Genomic DNA, 23,431 nt, shown 5'->3' on the forward strand with positions numbered 1-23,431 from the left:
AATAGGAATAAGGAACCTTGGTTCTCGAGGGAGATTGTAACACTGATTAAGAGGAAGAGAGAGTTGTATGAAATGTACAGGCAGCAAGGAACAGATCAGATGCTCGAGGAGTATAAAAAGTGCAAGAAGCTACTTAAGAGGGAAATCAGGAGGGCTAAAAGAAGACATGAGGTTGCTTTGGCAGACAGAGTGAAGGAAAATCCAAAGAGCTTCTATAGGTATGTTAGGAGCAAAAGGATAGTGAGGGATAAAATTGGTCCTCTTGAAGACCAGAGTGGTAGACTGTATGGAACCAAAAGAGATGGGGGAGATACTAAATGGTTTTTTTGCATCCGTATTTACTGAGGAAACGGGCATGGAGTCTACGGAAATAGGGCAAACAGGTAGGGAGGTCATGGAACCTTTACAGATTAAAGGGGAGGAGGTGCTCGCTGTCTTGAGGCAAATCAGAGTGGATAAATCCCCAGGACCGGACAGGGTATTCCCACGGACCTCGAGGGAAGCTAGTGTTGAACTTGCAGGGGCCCTGGCAGACATATTTAAAATGTCAGTATTCACGGGGGAGGTGCCGGATGATTGGAGGGTGGCTCATGTTGTTCCGTTGTTTAAAAAAGGTTCCAAAAGAAATCCGGGAAATTACAGTAAGTTTGACGTCGGTGGTGGGCAAGTTATTGGAAGGTGTGATAAGGGATAGGATCTACAAATATTTGGATAGACAGGGACTTATTAGGGAGAGTCAACATGGCTTTGTGCGTGGTAGGTCATGTTTGACCAATCTATTAGAGTTTTTCGAGGAGGTTACCAGGAAAGTGGATGAAGGGGAGGCGGTGGATGTTGTCTACCTGGATTTCAGCAAGGCCTTTGACAAGGTCCCTCATGGGAGGTTATTTAGGAAGGTTCAGTCGCTAGGTATACATGGGGAGGTAGTAAATTGGATTAGACACTGGCTCAATGGAAGAAGCCAGAGAGTGGTTGTGGAGGATCGCTTCTCTGAGTGGAGGCCTGTGACTAGTGGTGTGCCGCAGGGATCGGTGTTGGGTCCATTGTTGTTTGTCATCTATATCAATGATCTGGATGATAATGTGGTAAATTGGATCAGCACGTTTGCTGATGATACAAAGATTGGAGGTGTAGTGGACAGTGAGGAAGGTTTTCAAAGTTTGCAGAGGGATTTGGACCAACTAGAAAAATGGGCTGAAAAATGGCAAATGGAATTTAACGCAGACAACTGTGACATATTGCACATTGGAAGGACAAACCAAAGTAGAACGTACAGGGTAAATGGTAGGACTCTGAAGAGTGCAGTTGAACAGAGGGATCTGGGAATACAGGTACAGAATTCCCTAAAAGTGACGTCACAGGTGGATAGGGTCGTAAAGAGTGCCTTTGGTACATTGGCCTTTATAAATCAGAATATCGAGTATAAAAGTTGGAGTGTTATGGTATGGTTATATAAAGCATTGGTGAGGCCGAATTTGGAGTATTGTGTACAGTTTTGGTCACCTAGTTACAGGAAGGATGTAAATAAGGTTGAAAGAGTGCAGAGAAGGTTCACAAGGTTGTTGCCGGGACTTGAGAAGCTGAGTTACAGAGAGAGATTGAATAGGTTGGGACTTTATTCCCTGGAGCGTAGAAGATTGAGGGGAGATTTGATAGAGGGGTATAAGATTTTGATGGGTATAGATAGAGTGAATGCAAGCAGGCTTTTTCCGCTGAGGCTAGGGGAGAAAAAAACCAGAGGGCATGGGTTAAGGGTGAAAGGAGAAACGTTTAAAGGGAATATTAGGGGGGGCTTCTTCACGCAGAGAGTGGTGGGAGTGTGGAATGAGCTGCCGGATAAAGTGGTAAATGCTTTTAACATTTAAGAAAAACTTGAGACGGGTTCATGGATGAGAGGGGTGTGGAGGGATATGGTCCAAGTGCAGGTCAGCGAGACTAGGCAAAAAATGGTTTGGCACAGACAAGAAGGGCCAAAAGGCCTGTTTCTGAGCTGTAATTTTCTATGGTTCTATAGTTCTATATAGGATTCTTAAGGGGCTTGACAGGGTGAAAGCTGAGAGGATGCTTCCCCTCATGGGAGAGTCTAGGACTAGACGATATAGTTTCAGAATAAAGGGGCGCCAATTTAAGACTGGAATAAGGAGAAATTTCTTCTCTCAAAGGGTTGAGTGTCTTTGGAATTCCGTGTCATAGAGGGCTGTGGGGGCAGAGTCCTCGAGTATATTTAAGGCTGAGAGATAGATTTTTTTTTATCAATAAGGGAATCAAGGGTTATGGGGAAAGGGCAGGAAAGTGGTCGTGAGGAATGTCGGATCAACCATGATATTATTGAATAGCAGAGCATGCTTGAGGGGCCAACCGCACTACTCCTGTTCCAATTCGTTATGCTCTTATGGAGTGCACATGTCTGACACACATTTGTTTGACACACGTGTGTGTGTGAGATGTGTGTGCATGTGTCTGTCTCATGCTCAAGTCTCAGAATTCATTGCCTGCAACTTTAACTGTTTCTCTCTCCATAAATGCTAGCTGGCCTGCTGTATATTTGTTTATGTTTTTCATTTCAGATTCCCAGTATTTGCAGTACTTTGTTCTGTATTAATTTCAAATAATTCTGAATTAAGGCTGCCAATGACTCTTCAAACTCTTGCCCTAGCAGAAATTCGTACACATTCTGGATTCAAATTTAGTTAAATCACTGCCTTCACCTGTGGAACCTAATTGTACATTCCGATTCCACCTTGCATAGATTTTAAATATATTTTCAGAGTACCTGTTTTCTTACAGCAATACTATTAACTCAACATGCCAACACCTCCGTGAAACCCTACTGGTATGATTACGTATAATTTGATTTTAAAGACCTCTTAACCACGGAGATCCACTTCTTTTTTCAATGACTTACATTGCGAGGTCTGATGGGCACCCGTTCATGATTCATACTCATCCCTGGAATGACAACAGTCATTTTCCGTGGTCCTTTAAAGCCAAGGACATTGGTCTCCTAGAAAGAATGAAACATGTGACGGATTCTATTAATAATTCATGGTAACCTTATTCATAGGCGCAGAATTCTCATTCATATCACTGGGGAAATTTAAAATCAAATGTAATTTGACAATGACTCCTGGAACTATTAATCATCAGAACTGAGAAACAAAAGTCATGCTTAAAGTGTATGTTTTTGAAGAGGGTCTGCAGGTTCAGCAGACTTCTGCCCAAGATGCCAGCAGAGAATAATGATGGATGTGAACATATTGAGGAGTAATGCTGAATATATCAGAGTTGTACCTGCAGGCAATTACTGGGCAAGAGCCCATTATCCACTGTAATTATCCTTATACTGAACTATTGTTGTGCTTTTGAATATACATCATTCACTATAATTATTTTTATGCCAGTGTGGTTACCCCCAGTCTGAATATATCTGTAGCAACAAGACTTTTCCTTCTTTTTTGTGCTCTAGATGAGGGATGTTGTACTGCAAAAAGGAGAATTTTCTGCTTCAGTCAATTGGTACTAGATTATTGGATCTACTGGCAACCCAATGGCTCTCTGTGCAGACTTACAAGTATATTGTACTGCCAATTGGTGCCAAACCAGAAGCAGCTTCGTACTGAGGATTTATACTTGATTTAAATTTAGAATCCTTACACTTCATTATTGAGGCTGGATTGACTTTCTAACTAAGCTTCAGGAGCTAAACAAAATTGTAATTAACCAGTTTACACCATCTAGTCTCACATTCACTATTTCTTATTTGTTCATGAGATATAGCCTGGCAGGTTCATAGCCTGTAACAACTCCTCATCACTGTTGTTCCCACACAACTGTACCTTCTCTATGGGGCAACGAGACCACAAAGAGAATTGTAAATGGTCCGCAACACCATTAAAGATATATTTTGACAACCTTAAAGATATATTTTGACAACCCATCCCTAATTGCCTTCAACAGGCTGTGGTGAACCACCTTGTGTACCAGCTGGATGGCTTGCTAGGCCATTTCAGAGAGCAATTAAGAGTAAATCACATTGACGTGGGTCTGGATTCACATACAGGGTCAGACTAAATAAAGATGGAAGCTTTCCTTGCCTAAAGGTCACTTGTGTTATCAGATGTATTTTTGTGACAACCTGGTCATTTTATTGTCACCATTATGTAACTACATTCAGAAATTGATGGCAGAGTAACTAGCCATCATTACCAATATTGTGTGTGAAATTTTGATGGTGTGCACAATGCTTTTTTGTGAAGTTGCACAGCCACCTACCTATGTGCATAGCCTGGCAGGTTCATAGCCTGTAACAACTCCTCATCACTGTTGTTCCCACACAACTGTACCTTCTCTATGGGGCAACGAGACCACAAAGAGAATTGTAAATGGTCCGCAACACCATTAAAGATATATTTTGACAACCTTTCAGTTACTGTTTATTGGGCTGTCCAAATTAGGCACTGCAGACTTTAGAATGGAGAAATATCCACTGCTGTAATACTTACATAGCAAATTGCTGCTAACTCCTGTCTAGTATTGGCTTCATCAAGCAACCCAACTGCTTTTGCAGGATTTACTCCATTATCATAGATCGTAAACTTAGTCCCCATTAAATTTGACCTGATGAAAAGAAAATGCAACACAATATGAACAAAGTATTAAGGCACAAGTGATCAAATAGTTGGAAATGCACAGACATAAGAAATTTTGTTTGTTTGCACCACTAAAAACGAACAATTATATAAAAGTTACCATACAATAAGATACTTCCAGTGACATTTTCAATCTTTTATGCAATGCTCTGTAATGCCCATTTAAAAATCATTGTGAATCATAGATATCAGCCTGTCCTTGCTCTGTGGCGAGACTCCCTGGTTTTGTATCAGTCATGTGAAATCAGATGTTTTTATAGCCAAGTATTTACAGCACAGAAACAGGTAAGTTGGACCAATAGGTCCACAATGATGCAGGAATAGCAAAATGAATTAAAACTTAAAACGAGGAACTCCAAATCTGTAGTCGAGACCAGACAACTCATGCCTTTTCTGTTAATATTTCTTTTTCCTACCTTACCTTGTTTGAATTGAAGAGTTTGATGGTTTAGAAGGAAATGATTTTGATCCAGATATCTAATCAGTGGATATGTCTTAAACCAGAACGCCAAGATATGTTAGTAAAAATAAGTTGAAATACAGGAAAATTAATGGGAAATGAATTAAGCTTTTAATGTGACATCCAAGGCTCCATTTTACAATTCTAAACAGCCCTTGAAATTCTCAATTGCTTTGAATTCAGATCATACTGATTCGCAACCATTAATAAGAATTCTTCCTGGTTTCAGGTTCTATTGAGACCTGTTCCACACTGAAGGACTGCAATAAATTTTTGGAGGGATCCAAAGCAAGATCAGAGTCATTCAACAGAGTTTGTACCCTCATTGCTACTTACTTGCAAAGGTTAACAATCAAAATATTGATTGCTAGCTATTCAGACATTTGTATCCAGCACTTTAACAGCTGGGTGAATTGCTCATTCGGAAAGCCAGTGCAGACATTCACAATGGGCTGGATATTCTATGATTCTCTGAGAAGGTTTTTATTGCAAAGGGATAACAGTCTCCCTGCCAAAATCAACAACCTGTTTAACAGGATTTGTCACAACAATTCTTATATTTTTGGAACCCCTGAGGGTGCTTTAAGATGCTGCCATTCAACAACCCAGAGATCTATTTGAGAAAGGATATTCTCTTGATTAATGAGTGCACTGCACCTTGCCCTTGCAGCCTATGGAACGAAATCAGCCTTGCTGAGGGTTACCTGCTACTCGTGTCTTTAGTTAATAAAGATGAAGGACGTTGGTGCTATGCAATGGAACACCTATCCACTCCTAATGTCAGAAACATACCAGGTGAGGTGCAGATTAATAAAAGTTTATATTTCTCCAACAAGCCTTTCCAAGACAGGTAACAAAAGAAGCTTATTTTAATTCAGCCCAAGAATGTCAGTTTAGCCAACCCAATAGCACAGCTTACCAGTGGAATATTGCTATTTCCATTACTGAGTTAAGATTATTAATTGTGATTATTTTACTATTTACAGGTACTGAGAAACTGTTTTAGACTCTCCATCAAATAAACTTTCTTCCATCAACATGGCCAAGTCTCTGAGGAAAAGGATACTGCAAAACCGCAATGCATCACCAAACACTTAAAAGGTCTATCCAAAATGAAAGCTGAGACTGGAATTAGTGCCTGCTCAACCATTCCTCAATGTGCTTTCTTTAAATAGGCTAGCTTTTTAAGATAAATTGAAGTCATCAGTGACCAATGTATGTACCACAAAAAGAGTAAGAAGTCTCACAACACCAGGTTAAAGTCAAAGAACAAAGAACAGTACAGCACAGGAAACAGGCCGTTCAGCCCTCCAAGTCTGTGCCGCTCCTTGGTCCAACTAGACCATTCGTTTGTATCCCTCCATTCCCAGACTGCTCATGTGACTATCCAGGTAAGTCTTAAACGATGCCAGCGTGTCTGCCTCCACCACCCTACTTGGCAGCGCATTCCAGGCCCCCACCACTCTGTGTAAAAAACATCCCTCTGATATCTGAGTTATACCTCGCCCCTCTCACCTTGAGCCCGTGACCCCTCATGATCGTCACCTCCGACCTGGGAAAAAGCTTCCCACTGTTCACCCTATCTATACCCTTCATAATTTTGTACACCTCTATTAGGTCTCCCCTCATTCTCCATCTTTCCAGGGAGAACAAGCCCAGTTTACCCAATCTCTCCTCATAGCTAAGACCCTCCATACCAGGCAACATCCTGGTAAACCTTCTCTGCACTCTCTCTAAAGCCTCCACGTTCTTCTGGTCGTGCGGCAACCAGAACTGGACGCAGTACTCCAAATGTGGCTTAACCAGCGTTCTATACAGCTGCAACATCAGACTCCAGCTTTTATACTCTATACCCCATCCTATAAAGGCAAGCATACCATATGCCTTCTTCACCACCTTCTCCACCTGTGCTGCCACCTTCAAGGATTTGTGGACTTGCACACCTAGGTCCCTCTGTGTTTCTATACTCTTGATGGCTCTGCCATTTATTGTATAACTCCCCCCTACATTAGTTCTTCCAAAATGCATCACTTCGCATTTATCTGGATTAAATTCCATCTGCCATTTCTCCGCCCAATTTTCCAGCCTATCTATATCCTGCTGTATTGTCCGACAATGTTCATCGCTATCTGCAAGTCCAGCCATCTTCGTGTCATCCGCAAACTTGCTGATAACACCAGTTACACCTTCTTCCAAATCATTTATATATATCACAAATAGCAGAGGTCCCAGTACAGAGCCCTGCGGAACACCACGGAAGTCCAACAGGTTTATTTGGTAGCAAAAGCCACTAGCTTTCGGAGCGCTCGCTGCTCCTTCGTCAGGTGAGTCAGCCCAACGTTTATACCAGTCCAACGCCGGCATCTCCACATCATGTACCACAAAACCCAGTGTACTGATGGACCAATGAAAGTCATATAACATATTAATGCAACTCAGCGACATTAATCATGTCAATGCACAGGTCACAAAACCCTTTACAGGATTGTACAAGACTTTATAAATGATAATTTGTAATTTACTTTCCCATCAAAAGATGCCAACCTTAATTTCCCCACGTAGCTGTCAGCTTCTCTTGACAAGTCTGTTGCATCAACGGATATCAGATAATTGGAAGTTTTGCTCTTTTTCCTTTTTCTTCCAGCTAACAAAAACAGCTGTGTAAAATAAAGCAATAACATTTTCAGAGTTCTCCTCTCATCACAGCCAGTTCCTCCACTCTATCATTCTCCAGACAGAACAGCAACCCAGTAGGAAATGCGTTTTCTCTTCAAAGCTTTGGGTTATTCAATGTGTTCATCCAGCTATACAATGAACACTGCTGAAAAATAGGCATACTAATGGCAGTCAAGATTAATCTTCCAAGTATGTATTAGTGTCAGGTGAGGTCCCAAGGGAAACATATTTGGGAAAATTATCCCCACAATTGGGAAAATTATCCCCACACCCCAAATCAGCTTCAAGACAGGACCAGCGCCTCCCCCCACCGCGCCCAAGTCAGATTCGGAGTAAAGTTTTCTCATCTACGTTATCAAAATTATTAGGGAATTACTGAATATGCTCAACATGTCTGTTAAAAAAAAACTGAATTGCAATGTTAACCCATGATGTCTGTACCATTCCAGATACTGTATGAACATAAGCTTCGGATACAAAGAAAACAATACACCTGCAATGTCAAATTGTGGCAACCTTTGATCCCGAGGCAGTGACAGTAAGGAAACTTTTTAACTATGTTTAGGGAATGTATAATTGTTCTTAAAAATGTTTGAAAGCTACTTTTAAGAGTTTGTAACATATGCAAAAGGACCAACTATAATTTTTGGATGATAAATATGGGCCCATGTGATCTGGTGACCCTTGACCTGGAAGCAGTACCAACAAGGCGGCGGTTGAAGTATGGAGACTGTGTGGCAGACAGGATAAAGAGAATTAGAAACAGGAGAGCTAGAGTGTGGTATTGAGAAATTGAATATAGGGAAGATTGCATGGGCAGAACCCCAATTATATGGAAGTTGCTGCTTATGGATAATCAGCTAAGCTCTCAAAGGAAAGGAACTAGAATTCACCTTAGCCGAATTGATCAGCTAGAACTGGGATCGTATAGGTGTTAGGATTGCGAATAACAGCGTTTCCCCCTTTCCCCACGGTGGCCTCATTTAATGTTTGAAATTGGTGCAATCCCAGAATGTGAGCAATGGGGAAGAGTTGTTGAGCAGGGTCACAATCCACGGTTTGGGAACTCCTGGTCTGGAAGGTTCGTGAAATAGTTTCTGTGGTGTCTGCTATTCCAGGTGTAATTTATAATTCGCACCAAGTGTGATTTTCCTGTTAATTGATATTTTTCCTAATCATTTAAGATCCTACTCTTAACACTTCTTGTCTTATCAGGCAACATAAGATGACAATTTAATTGCCCTCTTTTAAAAGTTCTCAAATTCCTCCACAGAGTGTGCTGAAATTTGATTTGAAACACTGGTAAACATCAATACTATTGAAGATTGTGAATTTATATTTTATGCTTTTGCCACCGAAGTTTACAGCTACGGACATGAGCTGTCTCACCTTTTTTCCGTCGTCCCGTTCAAGATGCATGAAATAGGTTGGATAGAGACCTCGATCCATTCCCTTCTTGTCCCGTGTTATCCTGCATTTGACAGTTATTCCCCGAGGGGCAGGCCTTAGTGCAAACTCCTCCAAACTGTCGATCTCAATCAAGCTTAAGCCAGAGCCAGGAGAAGGAACTGAGGCAGCAGCTGATTCCTATAAATGAGAAGTGGAGAACTAAATATAATCAATCTGTCAAATCAGTGTCGCACTGCTTGGGCTGAGTCCAGAAGCTTTGCAAGCAAAAACAGGATCACTAACGGAGATCATGAATTTTCCTGCTCGTCACAGCAATTAACCCAACTCTTTAGTGACCCATTCTTCTGATTGCTCAAAAAAAGTCTTGACCCACTAAAGCAGAACACTTATTTCCCTCATTAGGAGTTCAGAGACACATTACTAATTTCTTCAAAGCAATTTTCTTTTACCCACATCTGAAGGTTCTAATTTATTGGATGATGGTATGGTTCCAGTACCCTTTTGATATCTTGATTAAGCAAGCATTCTTCATGAGTGTCGGAATAGAGGTGGTAGACAATTCAGACAAACAGGACATCACAATGGAGTCTCAAACCTCTGTGTAACCAATCTGCACTGAAGGACTTTCGAGCAGTCATGTTTGAAAATGGAAGTGAAAAAGCCGACAGATTTTCTCTCCGCTTTAGACTGGGAACTGAAGAAAAACATAGCATCTCAGCTGCCGCTCCAGGGGAGGGCAGTAAGAATTGAGAATTAAACCAGAGACATCTGATGTCTACGGCTGAGTAATACACTCGTGTTGCCATCATCTTCTTGACCATCACAAAATTGAGAGTATTATCAAATATTGGCAAATTTGCGTCGTCGGGCTGTACTCACTGAAACAATGTTGAGACAAGAGATAAATTTACCATTTGGAAACTATGCTGAAAAGGAATACAGGTCAATGAATCAGAGCTATAGTGAGTGACCCTATCTCTAATGACTCAACTCCGAGTCCAGCTCCCAGTAGAGGTGCAGAATTGGTGAATTTAACCAGTCTCTAGGCTACTGAAAACTATTTCTGAAGCTCGAGCAGCAGCTTGGGGAAGTACCTCAGTTCATATTTTTGCAAAAAATTCATATTCCATTTATATTAAAACAATTCTCTATCTTCTTTTTTCCTCAGTGAAAATTGCTGGCCTTTGTTGAGAAATTGCTAAAGAATTGAGTTGGGACATCACTTACATGACAAAGAGAACATACTTATATCCTCAAGACTAAATTGTCTAAACGTTTTTCATATGGGGCCCTAATTTATTGTCCTGATAGTCAGTTGTTGAAGGAAGAAACCAGAACCAGTCTTTACCTGGAATACATTTAGCCACAGAGTGAAACATTACAGGGAAACATCTCCTGACTCCATTCCTGAATCAGTAAATGTCTCTTTATATGTGCTCAAGTAACCATCCAGTCAATGCACTCCACCTGTATGTGCTTAACCTCAAGTAATACAAATAACACTAATAGCCAGAAGGGACGCTTACAATCCACCCCTGGGATTTTAATTTAGGTCCCGTGGACAAAAAAATATGATCTAATATTTTGAACATTTCTTTCGGGAAGGTTTTTTTTTGCCCACTTACTTAGGTCAGTGCTTTCTTCCAGAAATTTTCCTTCAGGACGATGTCTGGCATTTCAAAGCACTGGTGCTTTTTGACAGGTTTACAACAGAGCATAGAAAAATACCAGCTACACCTTCTTCTTTGGTTACAAAATGAAACCCACTCTCAGCAGCCCAGAAACACATCTCCCCTCACATCAATACCTCCACCAGGCATATTCCCCAGAACCATGACCCAGTTATACAAAAGTGCAGAGATTTTAATTTCACTTCAGAGCTAAAAGCCTATCTGTAAGATGCACAGCAGCGCGATATCATAGAATGAAGAAATTTAACTTCATGCCCATATAGACCACAGTGAATTCTAAGCTACATTGTCAGAGAAGTTGCTGACAGGATGCTGTAAATTTCTCCTGAGAATGGGGGGAAAAAAATATATTTTTATATAAATAGGAGAACAAAGGATGAAAATTAGGAACCAGATTGATAATTACAAAATAACTCAGCAAGAGGCCTAGGTGTTGTGACCTTTTTGTGTTCAATTTCAGAAAATATTCTATGCAATGGAGAGAAAGTACTATTAACATCTTGGACTATTTTAAGCAGCATCACATAATTGTTTTACCGCTTTCTCTTCTGAAGGGACTACAGTATTTCTTTAAAGTCAAACTTCTTAAGCATAATTAATCGCTTACCTTGTTTGATTGCTTGCTGGTTGCAGACAAGGGCCTTACATTTTCATAACTCTGTGAGCTTGAAGTATTGTCATTCTCCTCATCAGCTTCTTCAAAGTTCATGCTTCCAGAGATTCCTGTATTTATAAATTGTTTATTTACCCCATATTTAAAGGTTTCAAAAAATGTATACTTTTTTAAAAATTGGAATTTCTACACAAATAAAAAGTTGACAGTGAATGCCAGTAGGCTACTTGACCACATAGACATCACTGTCTCTTGCGATTAGAGAAGTCAATACAAAAAGGGGTATATGGATTTCGACATCACTTAAGTCCGAGGGAAAAACAAAGAGTAAAGATTGCATTTTGAATGGGGAATAGGAAAAGTTTAGAACCATGGAATAGAATCATAGAATCCCTACAGTGCAAAAAGAGGCCATTCAACCCATCAAGCCTGCACCGTCATTGAAAGTGGCACCTCATGTGGCAATTAGAAAAAGCTAACTAGAACACTTAGCTTTATAGAGTGATATGGAATATATGATTTGAGTTTAATCTATATAAAACCTTAGTAAGACGATTTCAGCGAATTTGGAGGTGGGTTGTGGAATTTAATTGGGTGGGAGGGTGGTGGTCAGGCCCTGTTGCTTTGCAAACCAGGTTCTCGGGAGTGGGGAGTGGGTCCCTCATTCAAAGGCACACTACCTGTTCGAGGGACCTGGTGTTGGGAATGGGCAGGCCCGCTGTGAACCATCCCCTGCCCTTGCTGCCAACTACTTTCCATAACCCCTTTTCCACAATCCCAATCCTGCCCTCACACACCTGTGGCCTGCATCTCTCGTTGATCCCAAGCCTCAACCCTGGGTGTACTGCCAGCAGCAGCCACCACTCCCTCTGGCAGTGCCCACAAAGCATAGCTTCCAGTCTCCACTTGGTGTTATCTCTCGTGGGCAGGACGTCCACTGCCAAAGTAGGCAGGTAGCACAGTGGTTAGCACTGCTGCTTCACAGCTCCAGGGACCTGGGTTCAATTCCCGGTCTGGGTCACTGTCTGTGTGGAGTTTGCACATTCTCCTCGTGTCTGCGTGGGTTTCCTCCGGGTGCTCCGGTTTCTTCCTGCAGTCCAAAGATGTGCGGGTTAGGTTGTTTCGCTATGCTAAAAAATTGCCCCTTAATTTCCTGGGATGCGTGGATTAGCGGGTAAAATACGTAGGGATGTGGGGGTAGGGCCTGGTTGGGATTGTGGTCGGTGTAGACTCGATGGGCTGAATGGCCTCTTTCTGTACTGTAGGGTTTCTATGAAAGTTCTATATTCCAAGGAAGACCCATCACTGTCCACTTAAGTGCCTAATGAGTACTTAATGCAATAAGCCTTTCCAAAAGGAGGTGACGCAGGGCTCTTGCCAGCTCTCCAACCAGTAGGTGAGATCCCGTCACCTGCATTGTATACAATCAAATGTGAGAATCCTTTCCATTTTTCTCGGCCTTTTGGCTAAGATCAAGTGTAGTTATGCAGATGCTGCACTTGGTTGAGGTCATTAGGTTACATTGAAGCTTCATATGTTTCATATGAAGCAATTTTTAAAAGCAGTATCTCGGCCTTTTGGCTAAGATGCAAATGAGCTCAAGTCTTGGAGGAGGAATTGCTTTCCCTCCTCCAATCAGCTTGGCTCATGTAGATCAGGCCCGGGACAGGGTAAATGGTCGCTTGCCCTGTCTTGCCAGCCTGGATCGGAAATGTCTCAACTTGTTGAGACTCTGAATTGGACTTGATTTGATTGAATTGGAAAAGTATAACAAAAAATTTTTTAAAATAAAAAATCCTTTCCATTTTTGGACTCCACGCTATACAAATGTTGAGGCAATACAGGAGGTGTAACCCAGAAGTTGTTACTATGAGGAAACCACAAATGCAAAGATAGAGATGAGAAATTGTGGCTGTTTTTGTAGAACAGAAGAGATCAAGGGACATGCTGATAAAATTATCTAAATTTATGAATGGATGGATTGAGTCATTCTAAACAAACAGTAATTTGCCAATTCTAACAGTGGTTGTTGGATATATTACAATTGGAATGTGTTACATTCACTCGAGTGTAGATAGAATCTTGGGTTAAGCTCTCATTCAAAATACAGCCCCCTCTGACAGTCCAGCACTTCTTGAACATTGTACCTCAGTGTTGACCTGGAATTAGGTACTCATATGACTGGAGGAAAGCACGTGACTACTCAGCCAGCATAAAAGTAGAAAATGTAAAGATATAATCAATAATAAGGTACAACAGTTATCCAGCTCATCCTCTGTTTAGCATATTCACAATGGTATTATTTAGATTACATTCGGTTAAAAGAAACAGAGACAAACAAGATTGGTGAACCGCCTTACCTCTTTGTTCCATTACTTCCTGGATGTCTGGTTTTGATGCAGAGTCCAGGACTGATTCTACTTCATTACAAGCGGTCATGGATTGTCCAACTGAAAGGATTTGGATTTTGGTGCTAACTTCCTGTACCTCATTGTTAATGAAGGCTCCTGGCCCATCAATACCTGCAGCAGAAAAACGATTTTTTTTAGTAATTCACAGTAATGCCTGTCTCATTAATAATAATACTGATATTACCTTGCCAGTGACATTCACATCCCAAGAATGAATTTTATAAATTCACATGTTCAAAATCCTGAGGAGATGGGCAAAGTAGATAGGGAGAAACTGTTCCCACTCACAAAAGGAATAAGAGCGAGAGTGCACAGATGTTTAAAAAATGTTATGTTTATTTAAGATTTTCCAGACAAAAACACAAAATATAAATATCAGGTTGCATTGTCTTGTGATACAGAGAGGAGGGAGAACAGTATAAAAAAATGATCTTTGCAAAAAATCAACTTGTGTACAACGTCCTCTCCAAATACATGCATACACAAGTTGGTTTTCTTAGTAAACAGAAAAATGAAATGGGAATTTGGGCTAATGAAATAAGATTTTTTTAAATGAAAATAGAAAACAACAGGCCACATACAGTGGTGTGGGTGTGAGTTGTAATTTCTCTAAATATGCCAAGAATGGTAGCCAAATCTTGTAAAATTTTGTAGTAAAGCCTTGTAGTGTGCACCTTATTTTTTCTAATTTAATGAAATTTAACACATCTTCAATCCAGTGGGAATGGGATGGAGGAGCACATGACTTCCATCTAAATATAATTAAACATTCTGTCAGGGGAGTCACAAAGGCCATGAAATCAGTTCCATATTTGGCCAATGGAAGGATTGTTGGTAGAACACTGAAAAGTACCATCAATGGAATCGTGCCAACAGGTGTTTGCAATATTTCAGAAATAGTCTTAAAGATGGCCGTCCAGTAACTGTGAAAGGATGGGCAAGGCCAATATATATATACTACAGTAGCAGGGGCCTGATGACACGTGTCACAGAATCAATCGATACCTTGATATTCAATCAGTGGAAGCTTGGCCGGAATGTCCCTCCCACCCTCTACCGGCCACCACAGGTGAGGGGCGGACCATGATAAGGTCCGTTGACCTCGGGCAGGATTTTACGGTTTCGGGACAAGAGAGGCTGTAAAATCCCGCCCCTTGTGTCATGCCATGTTTACTGCAGATGGATGAGGAATGAATGTGATATAATTCTGCATCCCAAGTCTCATCTGTGAATTAGTCACCTAACTCTGGCTCCCATAAAGTCTTTACAGTTGATAATGAAGGACTACCACCAAGGAGGAAGGGATACAATGACAATTCTAAGCGCAACCAGACCGGGGCACCCAGTTGAGTGTCTGCCTGTAACCAATATACGACAACCCTAAAGTTGGCAACCCAGTAATAGAATTGGAAATTGGGTAAACCCATGCCTCCCAAAAATTTTGGTCTTTGCAAAATTGCTCTGCGAAATCTTGGAATCTTTCTATTCCAAATGAAGTCTGAAATGAAACGATCAAGTTTATGAAAAATGATTTAGGGATTAAAAATTGGGATACACTGAAAAAAGTATGAAAATGAAGGAATTCATTTTGACAGGGTTAATGTGACCTGCTAGGGACAGTGGGAGATGATCAAATTTGTCTGTTACATGTACCCGCAGATAGGTAAATTGATTAAAGGAGATCTTAAAAGATAGTGTATGCAGTGGAAGGTTGCTGCATTCAAAGAAAAGAAATTGCTGTTTGATCATATTTCAGGTTATAAATTCCTCAAGAATAGACAAAGCATTAGGCAAAGACATGGCAGGGTCTGTAATATAAAGGAGAAGGCCTTCTGCATAAAATGAGACCTGCTGTTCAGTGACCCACCCCACCCCTTCGTATTCCTGTCATGCACTGGCTATCACAAAGTGCAATAATGATGGGCTCAACGTTACAGCAAGTACTAGGGTGGCACGGTAGCACAGTGGTTAGCACTGCTGCTTCACAGCTCCAGGGACCTGGGTTCGATTCCCGGCTTGGGTCACTGTCTGTGTGGAGTTTGCACATTCTCCTCGTGTCTGCGTGGGTTTCCTCCAGGTGCTCCGGTTTCCTCCCACAGTCCAAAGATGTGTGGGTTAGGTTGATTGGCCATGCTAAAATTGCCCCTTAGTGTCCTGGGATGCGTAGATTAGAGGGATTAGTGGGTAAAATATGTAGGGATATGGGGGTAGGGCCTGGGTGGGATTGTGGTCGGTGCAGACTCGATGGGCCGAATGGCCTCTTTCTGTACTGTTGGGTTTCTATGATTTACTTGAGGAAAATGGCAGCCCCCTTGCCTGGCAGCTCAACAAAGAGGGAAATATTCAGAGTGGGTATTATTTGTTTTGGTCGATCACAGTGGGGCAGAATATAACAATATAACACAAGACATGAAGTATGTCAAATCCAAATTTTTCCAAACCATTAAAAAGATAGCTTCACTTGGCATGATCAAAGGCCTTGTCGACATCTAAAGAAGTTAAAATCTCTGAGGGTTTTGTGGTTGAGGGGCTATACATAACATTAAAGAGTTGCCGAATGTTAAAAAGGAGTGTCTATTTTTGATAAATCCAGTCTGGTCAGGAGAAATAATGGAAGGAGAAATAGACTCTAAAACATAGTTAATATTTTACCTATTAGCTTAAGAACCACATTGAGCAATGAAATTGATCTTAAAAAGAGGTAGCGTTAATAGCTATAACAGCTTGTATCTGGACTGACAGAAAGTCCAAAGTCATCATCTGAGCGCATGTGTGTATTAAATCATTGGGGAAACATGATTCACCTTTGCCACCTAGTAATAAATCCATTGTTAGAGGAGGGTGGTCAGAAATAATTGTAGCATTATATGAACAGGAACAGACAACAGGAAGAAGTTTATTATTTAAGAAAAAATAATCAATAAGCGTATATGTATGATGAACAGGGAGGAGGAGGAGTACTCCCTGCTCGTTGGATTGAAGAAACACCACGGGCTTGAGACTGCATTCTCCTGAAGGAATGATTTAACCATCTCAGCAGATTTTGAAGCCTGTCTTAGGGTTTGAGAGAGGCATTGTGATTCAAATTATTAATTAAATATATTAATTAGTAATGATTCAGTTTGTCTGAGAATTTTATTAAATAAAACTCAATCGGATATCCATCTGGTCTTAGACATTTTCCACATTACATGGCTCTACCTGCCTGAGTAATTTCCTCTATGATGAAAGGCTCCTCTAAGCAACTCTGAGTCGAGATCAATAGTGGGAACATTCAAAGATCAAAAAATTTCTCAAAGGCTGATGTGTCAGTAAGACATTCAGATTTGTATAAGGGAACATAATATTCTTCAAACTGATTGTTTATCTGCTGAGGATCAACTGATATGCCTGCACGGGTTTGAATCTGCGTAATTAAAAGAGTCGAGGATGACTGACTGAGTCGGTGGGCCAACAATTTATTTGCCTTGTCACCATGTTCATAATGTACATGTCATGACTTAAATAGCTTCTCCTCAGCTTGATGTGTAGATATGGTATCAAAGTCAGCTTTTAATAGGAAATGCTCCTTATATACAGTTGGAGATGGATTAGTGGTATATATGTTGTCCAAATGAATACTTTCTGATAGTTCAGATTTTTTTTTTTAACTCCTGTTTTCTTTCATAGGTAGCTAGGGTATGATCTGCCCACTTAAATAAGCCTTCAAGGATTTCCATAGAACAGAGATGAAGATATCAGGGGTAGCGTTAATTGCTATAACAGCATGCATCTGGGCTGACAGAAAGTTCAAAATCATCATCTGAGAGCTTACGTGTATTAACTCACCGGGGAAACATGATTCAGCTTTGCCACCTAGTAGTAAATCCATTGTTAGAGGAGGGTGGTCAGAAATAATTATAGCATTATATGAACAGGAACAGTAGGAAGAAGTTTATTATCTAAGGAAAAATAATCAATAAGTGTATATGTATGATGAACAGGGGAGAAGGAGGAGTACCCCCTGCTAGTTGGGTTGAAGAAACACCATTGGTCTGAGACTACATTTTCCTGAAGGAATAATTTAATCATCTCAGCAGACTTTGAAGGTCTGCTGGTTTTAGTAGAGGAGCGGTCAAGGGTGTGATTCAACCAGCAATTAAAATCGCTCCCTAATATAAGAAATATGAACCCATATCTGGTAGGATGATAAAAATGAGCAAAATAAATTTTCACTGTCCCAATTAGGGGCATATACATTAGCAAGAATTAAGAGAGTGTTATATATCCTATCCATAATGATATATCGACCATTCGAACCAACCACAACATTTGAAGCTACAAAAGGCAAGTACTTGTGCAATAAAATTGCTGCTCCCCCTGCTTTACTGTGAGAAGTTGAATGATAACGTTGGCCCACCCACTCTTTGCAAAGTCTAAAGTGATCCGAGACTATAAAGTGGGTTTCCAGGAGAAAACCTTGTGCATACAGATCTTGGAGATGCTTCTTGCGCTTGATGAGGTGATTCAACCCCATAACATTCCAGCTGACAAACCTAAGAGCACATCCCCCAAACTTTTAGATTGAGTCATATTTTTTTTAGCGAGAAACAATAACTTCAGTCATTATGATGGGTAAGGGGAGTATGTATTGTAAAGATAATATGGCACATGCTAAGTGGTGTTATAATACCAAACAACTTTTATAAAACATTAGACAACCAAGCACGATAAAATGAAGAGACAATAGAAACACTAAAAACACACTCCCCACCCCTCAAAGCATCTCCCCAAACAAGATGCATGTAGACTCAGCTCTCCTGAATTTCTACATAACACTCCTCACAGAACATAGCTCATCTACTAAGCCCCTTTGTTAACAGACATTAAGTGACATTAACACGTCAAACAGAAGAGGGCATACTAACAATATGTAATATGTGCCTCAGTTTCCCATGTACCCTGTTTGTCAATACTCCTTGGAAAATAGAAGTTACTGTTCTGTTGCCCATATCTTTGGAACGACCATTCAACTTTATCATGCAGTTGAAGGTTGCAGCAGCATATGGGTGTTCAAACGGGTGCTCGGCTCCACTTGGTGGAGTGTGTCGTGAAGGCCGCCTTGATTCAGCCTCTGATCTTCGGGTAAGCGTTCTCCAAGGCGGCCTTCACGACACACAACGCAGAGTCGCTGAGCAGAGACTGATAGCCAAGTTCATCACACATGAGGACGGCCTCAACCGGGATCTTGGGTTCATGTCACACTATCTGTAACCCCCACAACTTGCCTGGGCTTGCAAAATCTCACTAACTGGCCCGGCTGGAGACAATACACATCTCTTCAACCTGTGCTTAACCCTCTCTCCACTCACATTGTCTGTACCTTTAAGACGTGATTACCTGTAAAGACTCGCATTCCAACCATTATTTTGTAATTTGAGTTTGTGTCTTTATATGCCCTGTTTGTGAACAGAACTTCCACTTTCCTGATGAAAGGGCAGCGCTCCGAATCCTAGTGGCTTGTGCTACCAAATAAACTTGTTGGACTTCAGCCTGGTGTTGTGAGACTTCTTACTGTAAAGACAGTTTGAACAGCTCACATTTCATGATAATTAGAAAATACCAGCTCTATGGGTTTAAAGCTAACCTGGCTCGCCTTTATCTCCTTTGATGTCTCTATCCAAATTACCATTTTCTTGCAAGCTTTTCGGCTGTAAAGGTTTTTCAGGAAGCTGTGCCTCAATTGATTTCTTTCTATCTCCTTCAGCTAATATAAATTAAAGCAAAGAGAACATTTGAGGATGTCATTCTTAAAATTCCTTTCCTTACCTTTTCATTATGAGACAACATAATAGCAGCAGAAAATACTGACCCCCTCCAAAATAATTCACTTGTGGTTAGCACTAATAACAGTAGTCTACAAACCACCTCTAAGTGGAAGGCAGGTGGAGGAAGAAATACACAAACAATTTAGGGAAACAAGTGAAAAAACACTATAGTCTTTGTGGATTTCAACTACCCCAAAATCAATTGGCAGAAAAGGTGGGTAAAAGGGATAAGGAAATTAAGTTCCAACTATGTGTGCAGGACTCCTCTTTAATTCAGTATGTAAGAAGCCTTGTAAGGGAGGATTTGTCACTGGATCTAATGAAATGGAATTAATCAGAACAGATAAAAGGATGAAAAGTAGAGGGGGCATCTAGACAATAATGGCCATAATATATTTTAAGACTTGAGAACTGAGAATAGCATACATCTTCCATAGCCTTCTATAAATTGTGGCTGCAGATGTTTGACAAAGACAAGGAGGTCAACAAGTAATTGTGTATAGAGCAGCTGTCATCACCATGCTTCTGAACCTCAGAGAGGCTTGGACTGTCTATCACTGATATTTAAGAGCACTAGATAAATTACATCAGCAATGCCTCTGCCATTCCATCTGGATTCAATGGAAGGACTGTCAAACAAACACTCATGGCCACTCTTGAATACAGTTCTACAAGCATTCAGAGGCAAGCCCCCCACAAAGTCTACTTTCTCAGGAGACTAAGGAAATACGGCACGTCTGCTACGACTCTCACCAGTTTTTTTACAGATGCACCATAGAAAGCATCCTTTCCGGATGTATCACAGCTTGGAATGGCTCCTGTTCTGACCAAGACCACAATAAACTACAAAGGGTCGAGAACAAAAAGCAGTCGATCACGCAAAACAGCCTCCCATCCATTGAATCCATCTATACTTCGCATCGCTTTGGAAAAACAGCCAGCATAATCAAGGACTCCATGCACCCCGGACATACTCTTTTCTACCTTCTTCCGTCAGGAAAAAGATAGAAAAGTCTGAGATCATGTACCAACCGACTCAAGAACAGCTTCTTTCCTGCTGCCATCAGACTTGTGAATGGACCTACCACATATTAAGCTGATCCTTCTCTACACCCTAGCTATAACTGTAACATTACATTCTGTACCCTCTCTTTTCCTTCTTCCCTATGTTTTCTATGAGCTATATGCTTTGTCTGTACAGCATACAAGAAACCAACACTTTTCACTCTATACCAATACATATGACAATAATAAATCAAGTCAACTTTTACGGACTGGATACTGTGTCCACGTGGCTGTAAATTACTTCTGCTGCCAGCTCCTTTTCTCTCAAAAAGCTATTGTTCTAGGGAAAGGCAAGGAAAATGCTTCACAGACACTCTGAAGTTCCCTTTGTAGTGTGGCGACATTGACCTTAATGACTGTGTGGAGCTGGCTACCAATCGTTCAGAATGGTGGCAACTTGTCCATCAAGCTGCTGAATCCCACTAGTTTAATGATGAGGCAGAGTGGTAGCAGAGAAGGAAAGAAAGGATGCAAATCCTGCATTCCGGATCCCACTAACTTGTGGGACATCCTGCCCCATGTTCCCAAAGATATGCAAGAATCAGTCCGTTCTGTCACATGACGACCGATGGCAGCCCCAAATAGATGTTATCCTGAAATTGATGGACAGCAAACGACAACGACGAGGCATGACAAAAACCAAGGCAATAGATTGAAGAAAAGTTGGTTTTGAGGGGGTGCAAACAGGACTTGGGAAAATAAAATGGGCAACAATATTAGCAAATAAGACAGAAAAGCAATGGAAAATATTTAAAATTATGTTCATAGTCCAGGAAAATATATTCCACTAAAAAAATAAACCAAATATTAATGAGACACCAAGGATAAATAAAGATTTAATGGAAAACTTGAGAGCAAGTAAAGAGGCATACATATAGCACTGGACAGCAAGAGACTGCAGGACAAGGGAGAATAAGAAGCTGGGAGAGAAGTCAAAGAACAGTTGGGAAGACAATGAGGAGCCATGAAATTGAACCAAGGAACATCCAACAAAAACGGTAAAATATTTTACAGGCACACAAAAAAGCAAACTCTAAATACAAAGAGAAACAGTAAGTAGTCTCACAACACCAGGTTAAAGTCCAACAGGTTTATTTGGTAGCACAAGCTTTCGGAGCGTTACCCCTTCATCAGGTGACACTCACCTGATGAAGGGACAACTCTCCGAAAGCTCGTGCTACCAAATAAACCTGTTGGACTTTAACCTGGTGTTGTGAGACTACTTACTGTGCCTACCCCAGTCCAATGTGGGCACCTCTACATCATGGCTACAAAGAGAAAGAATGGAGAAGATAAAAATCACAGACAGCTAACACAATGGCAAAATTTGAAAAATGCTTTGCTGCGGTATTTAGTAGGGACCTCAGGTGGATGACGTCCGAAGAAAATAATATGCACGCAATTAAAATTTCAAACTCAGGGAGGATCAACCCCCTTTGTTGGATGGATTGCATCCTCACATTTTAAAATAATCTAAAGAGATATCAAAGTCATTTGTACACATTTTAATTCAGTAGTAAAAGAAGTGGTGCCAGCTACAGGCAGATAGTTAATGATTGATGTACTGACATGTCCCCAAGACATGAAAGAAATCATAAACTACGCAAATCAAACTTAATTATTTTTTGCTAATTTAAAAAATGAACTTTGCTGAATCAAAGGGTGGCTCCCTGATGTTTAGAATTGTATGACATGGATTGCACTGAAGTCAGGCACTGACATTTTGATTGTGGAATCTCACACCGGGGACTGTCGAGGTCTTTCTCGACAAAGTAATTATTGAAACTAAACAGATGCCATGTGCATCTTTATAAGCTTACCCTCTAGCAGAGTCCAAGTCTACCTTGACATTAGCTACCTGGAACAGAGTCATCAATATGGATAATAATTCTTTCAGATGCTAACAACAGGGACATTACAAGCCACAAATCAAAAGCGAGGTCCTGACACCAGATAAACATTCCTTTATGAAATTACAACCTTCATCAAATCCTTTATAACACAAGTGACCATTTTGAAATCTCTATATAATGGTTGAGAACTCAGAAGCAGGGCAGTCTGCTGATTTACCTCCAATTTGCAAATATCTAACAGCAGGACTCGAGGCTCACCAAGCGGTCTGCAACAAGTCCGCCTCAATACCTGTTCATCTGGAAGCCACTGGTCCCCAATCCGCCTGTCAGGTGGAACAAGTTTCTGAATAACAATCTCATTGTACAAGACATTGATAAGACCACACTTGGAATACTGTGTACAGTTCTGGTTACCCTATTATAGAAAGGATATTATTAAACTAGAAAGAGTGCAGAAAAAGATTTACTAGGATGCTACCAGGACTTGGTGGTTTGAGTTATAACAAGAGGCTGGATAGACTGGAATTTTTTTCCCTGGAGCGTAGGAGGCTTAGGGGCGATCTTATAGAGGTCTATAAAATAATGGAGGGGCATAGATAAGGTAAATAGTCAACATCTTTCTCCAAAAGTAGGGGAGTCTAAAACTAGAGGGCATAAGTTTAAGGTGAGAGGGGAGAGATACAAAAGGGTCCAGAGGGGCATTTTTTTCACTTAGGAGGGTGGTGAGTGTCTGCTACGTGCTCCCAGAGGCAGTAGTAGAGGTGGGTTCAATTTTGTCTTTTAAAAAGCATTTAGA

The 23,431-nt window shown here is 40.8% G+C and overlaps 1 protein-coding gene and 1 pseudogene across 5 annotated transcripts in view; one reads left to right on the forward strand and one right to left on the reverse strand.

Annotated features, from left to right (window-relative positions):
• LOC144498614 (tubby-related protein 3-like) overlaps window positions 1-23,431 on the reverse strand; it is an 85,996-nt gene that overhangs the window by 9,247 nt on the left and 53,318 nt on the right. For 3 of the 5 annotated variants that reach the window (XM_078219993.1, XM_078219996.1, XM_078219995.1), the window contains 6 exons: window positions 13,860-14,021; window positions 11,494-11,609; window positions 9,175-9,372; window positions 7,654-7,766; window positions 4,503-4,617; window positions 2,906-3,004 (listed from right to left, as the gene is read on the reverse strand). In XM_078219993.1, the coding sequence (XP_078076119.1) occupies window positions 2,906-3,004; window positions 4,503-4,617; window positions 7,654-7,766; window positions 9,175-9,372; window positions 11,494-11,609; window positions 13,860-14,021 (803 nt within the window). Of the gene's footprint in view, window positions 1-2,905; window positions 3,005-4,502; window positions 4,618-7,653; window positions 7,767-9,174; window positions 9,373-11,493; window positions 11,610-13,859; window positions 14,022-19,536; window positions 19,657-23,431 lie in introns of all 5 variants that reach the window. The other 2 variants (XM_078219992.1, XM_078219994.1) reach the window with 1 other exon arrangement.
• LOC144499334 (U2 spliceosomal RNA) lies at window positions 12,946-13,147 on the forward strand (annotated as a pseudogene).

This window comes from Mustelus asterias, chromosome 9 (genome assembly GCF_964213995.1).
Source record: "Mustelus asterias chromosome 9, sMusAst1.hap1.1, whole genome shotgun sequence".
NCBI lineage: Eukaryota > Metazoa > Chordata > Chondrichthyes > Carcharhiniformes > Triakidae > Mustelus > Mustelus asterias.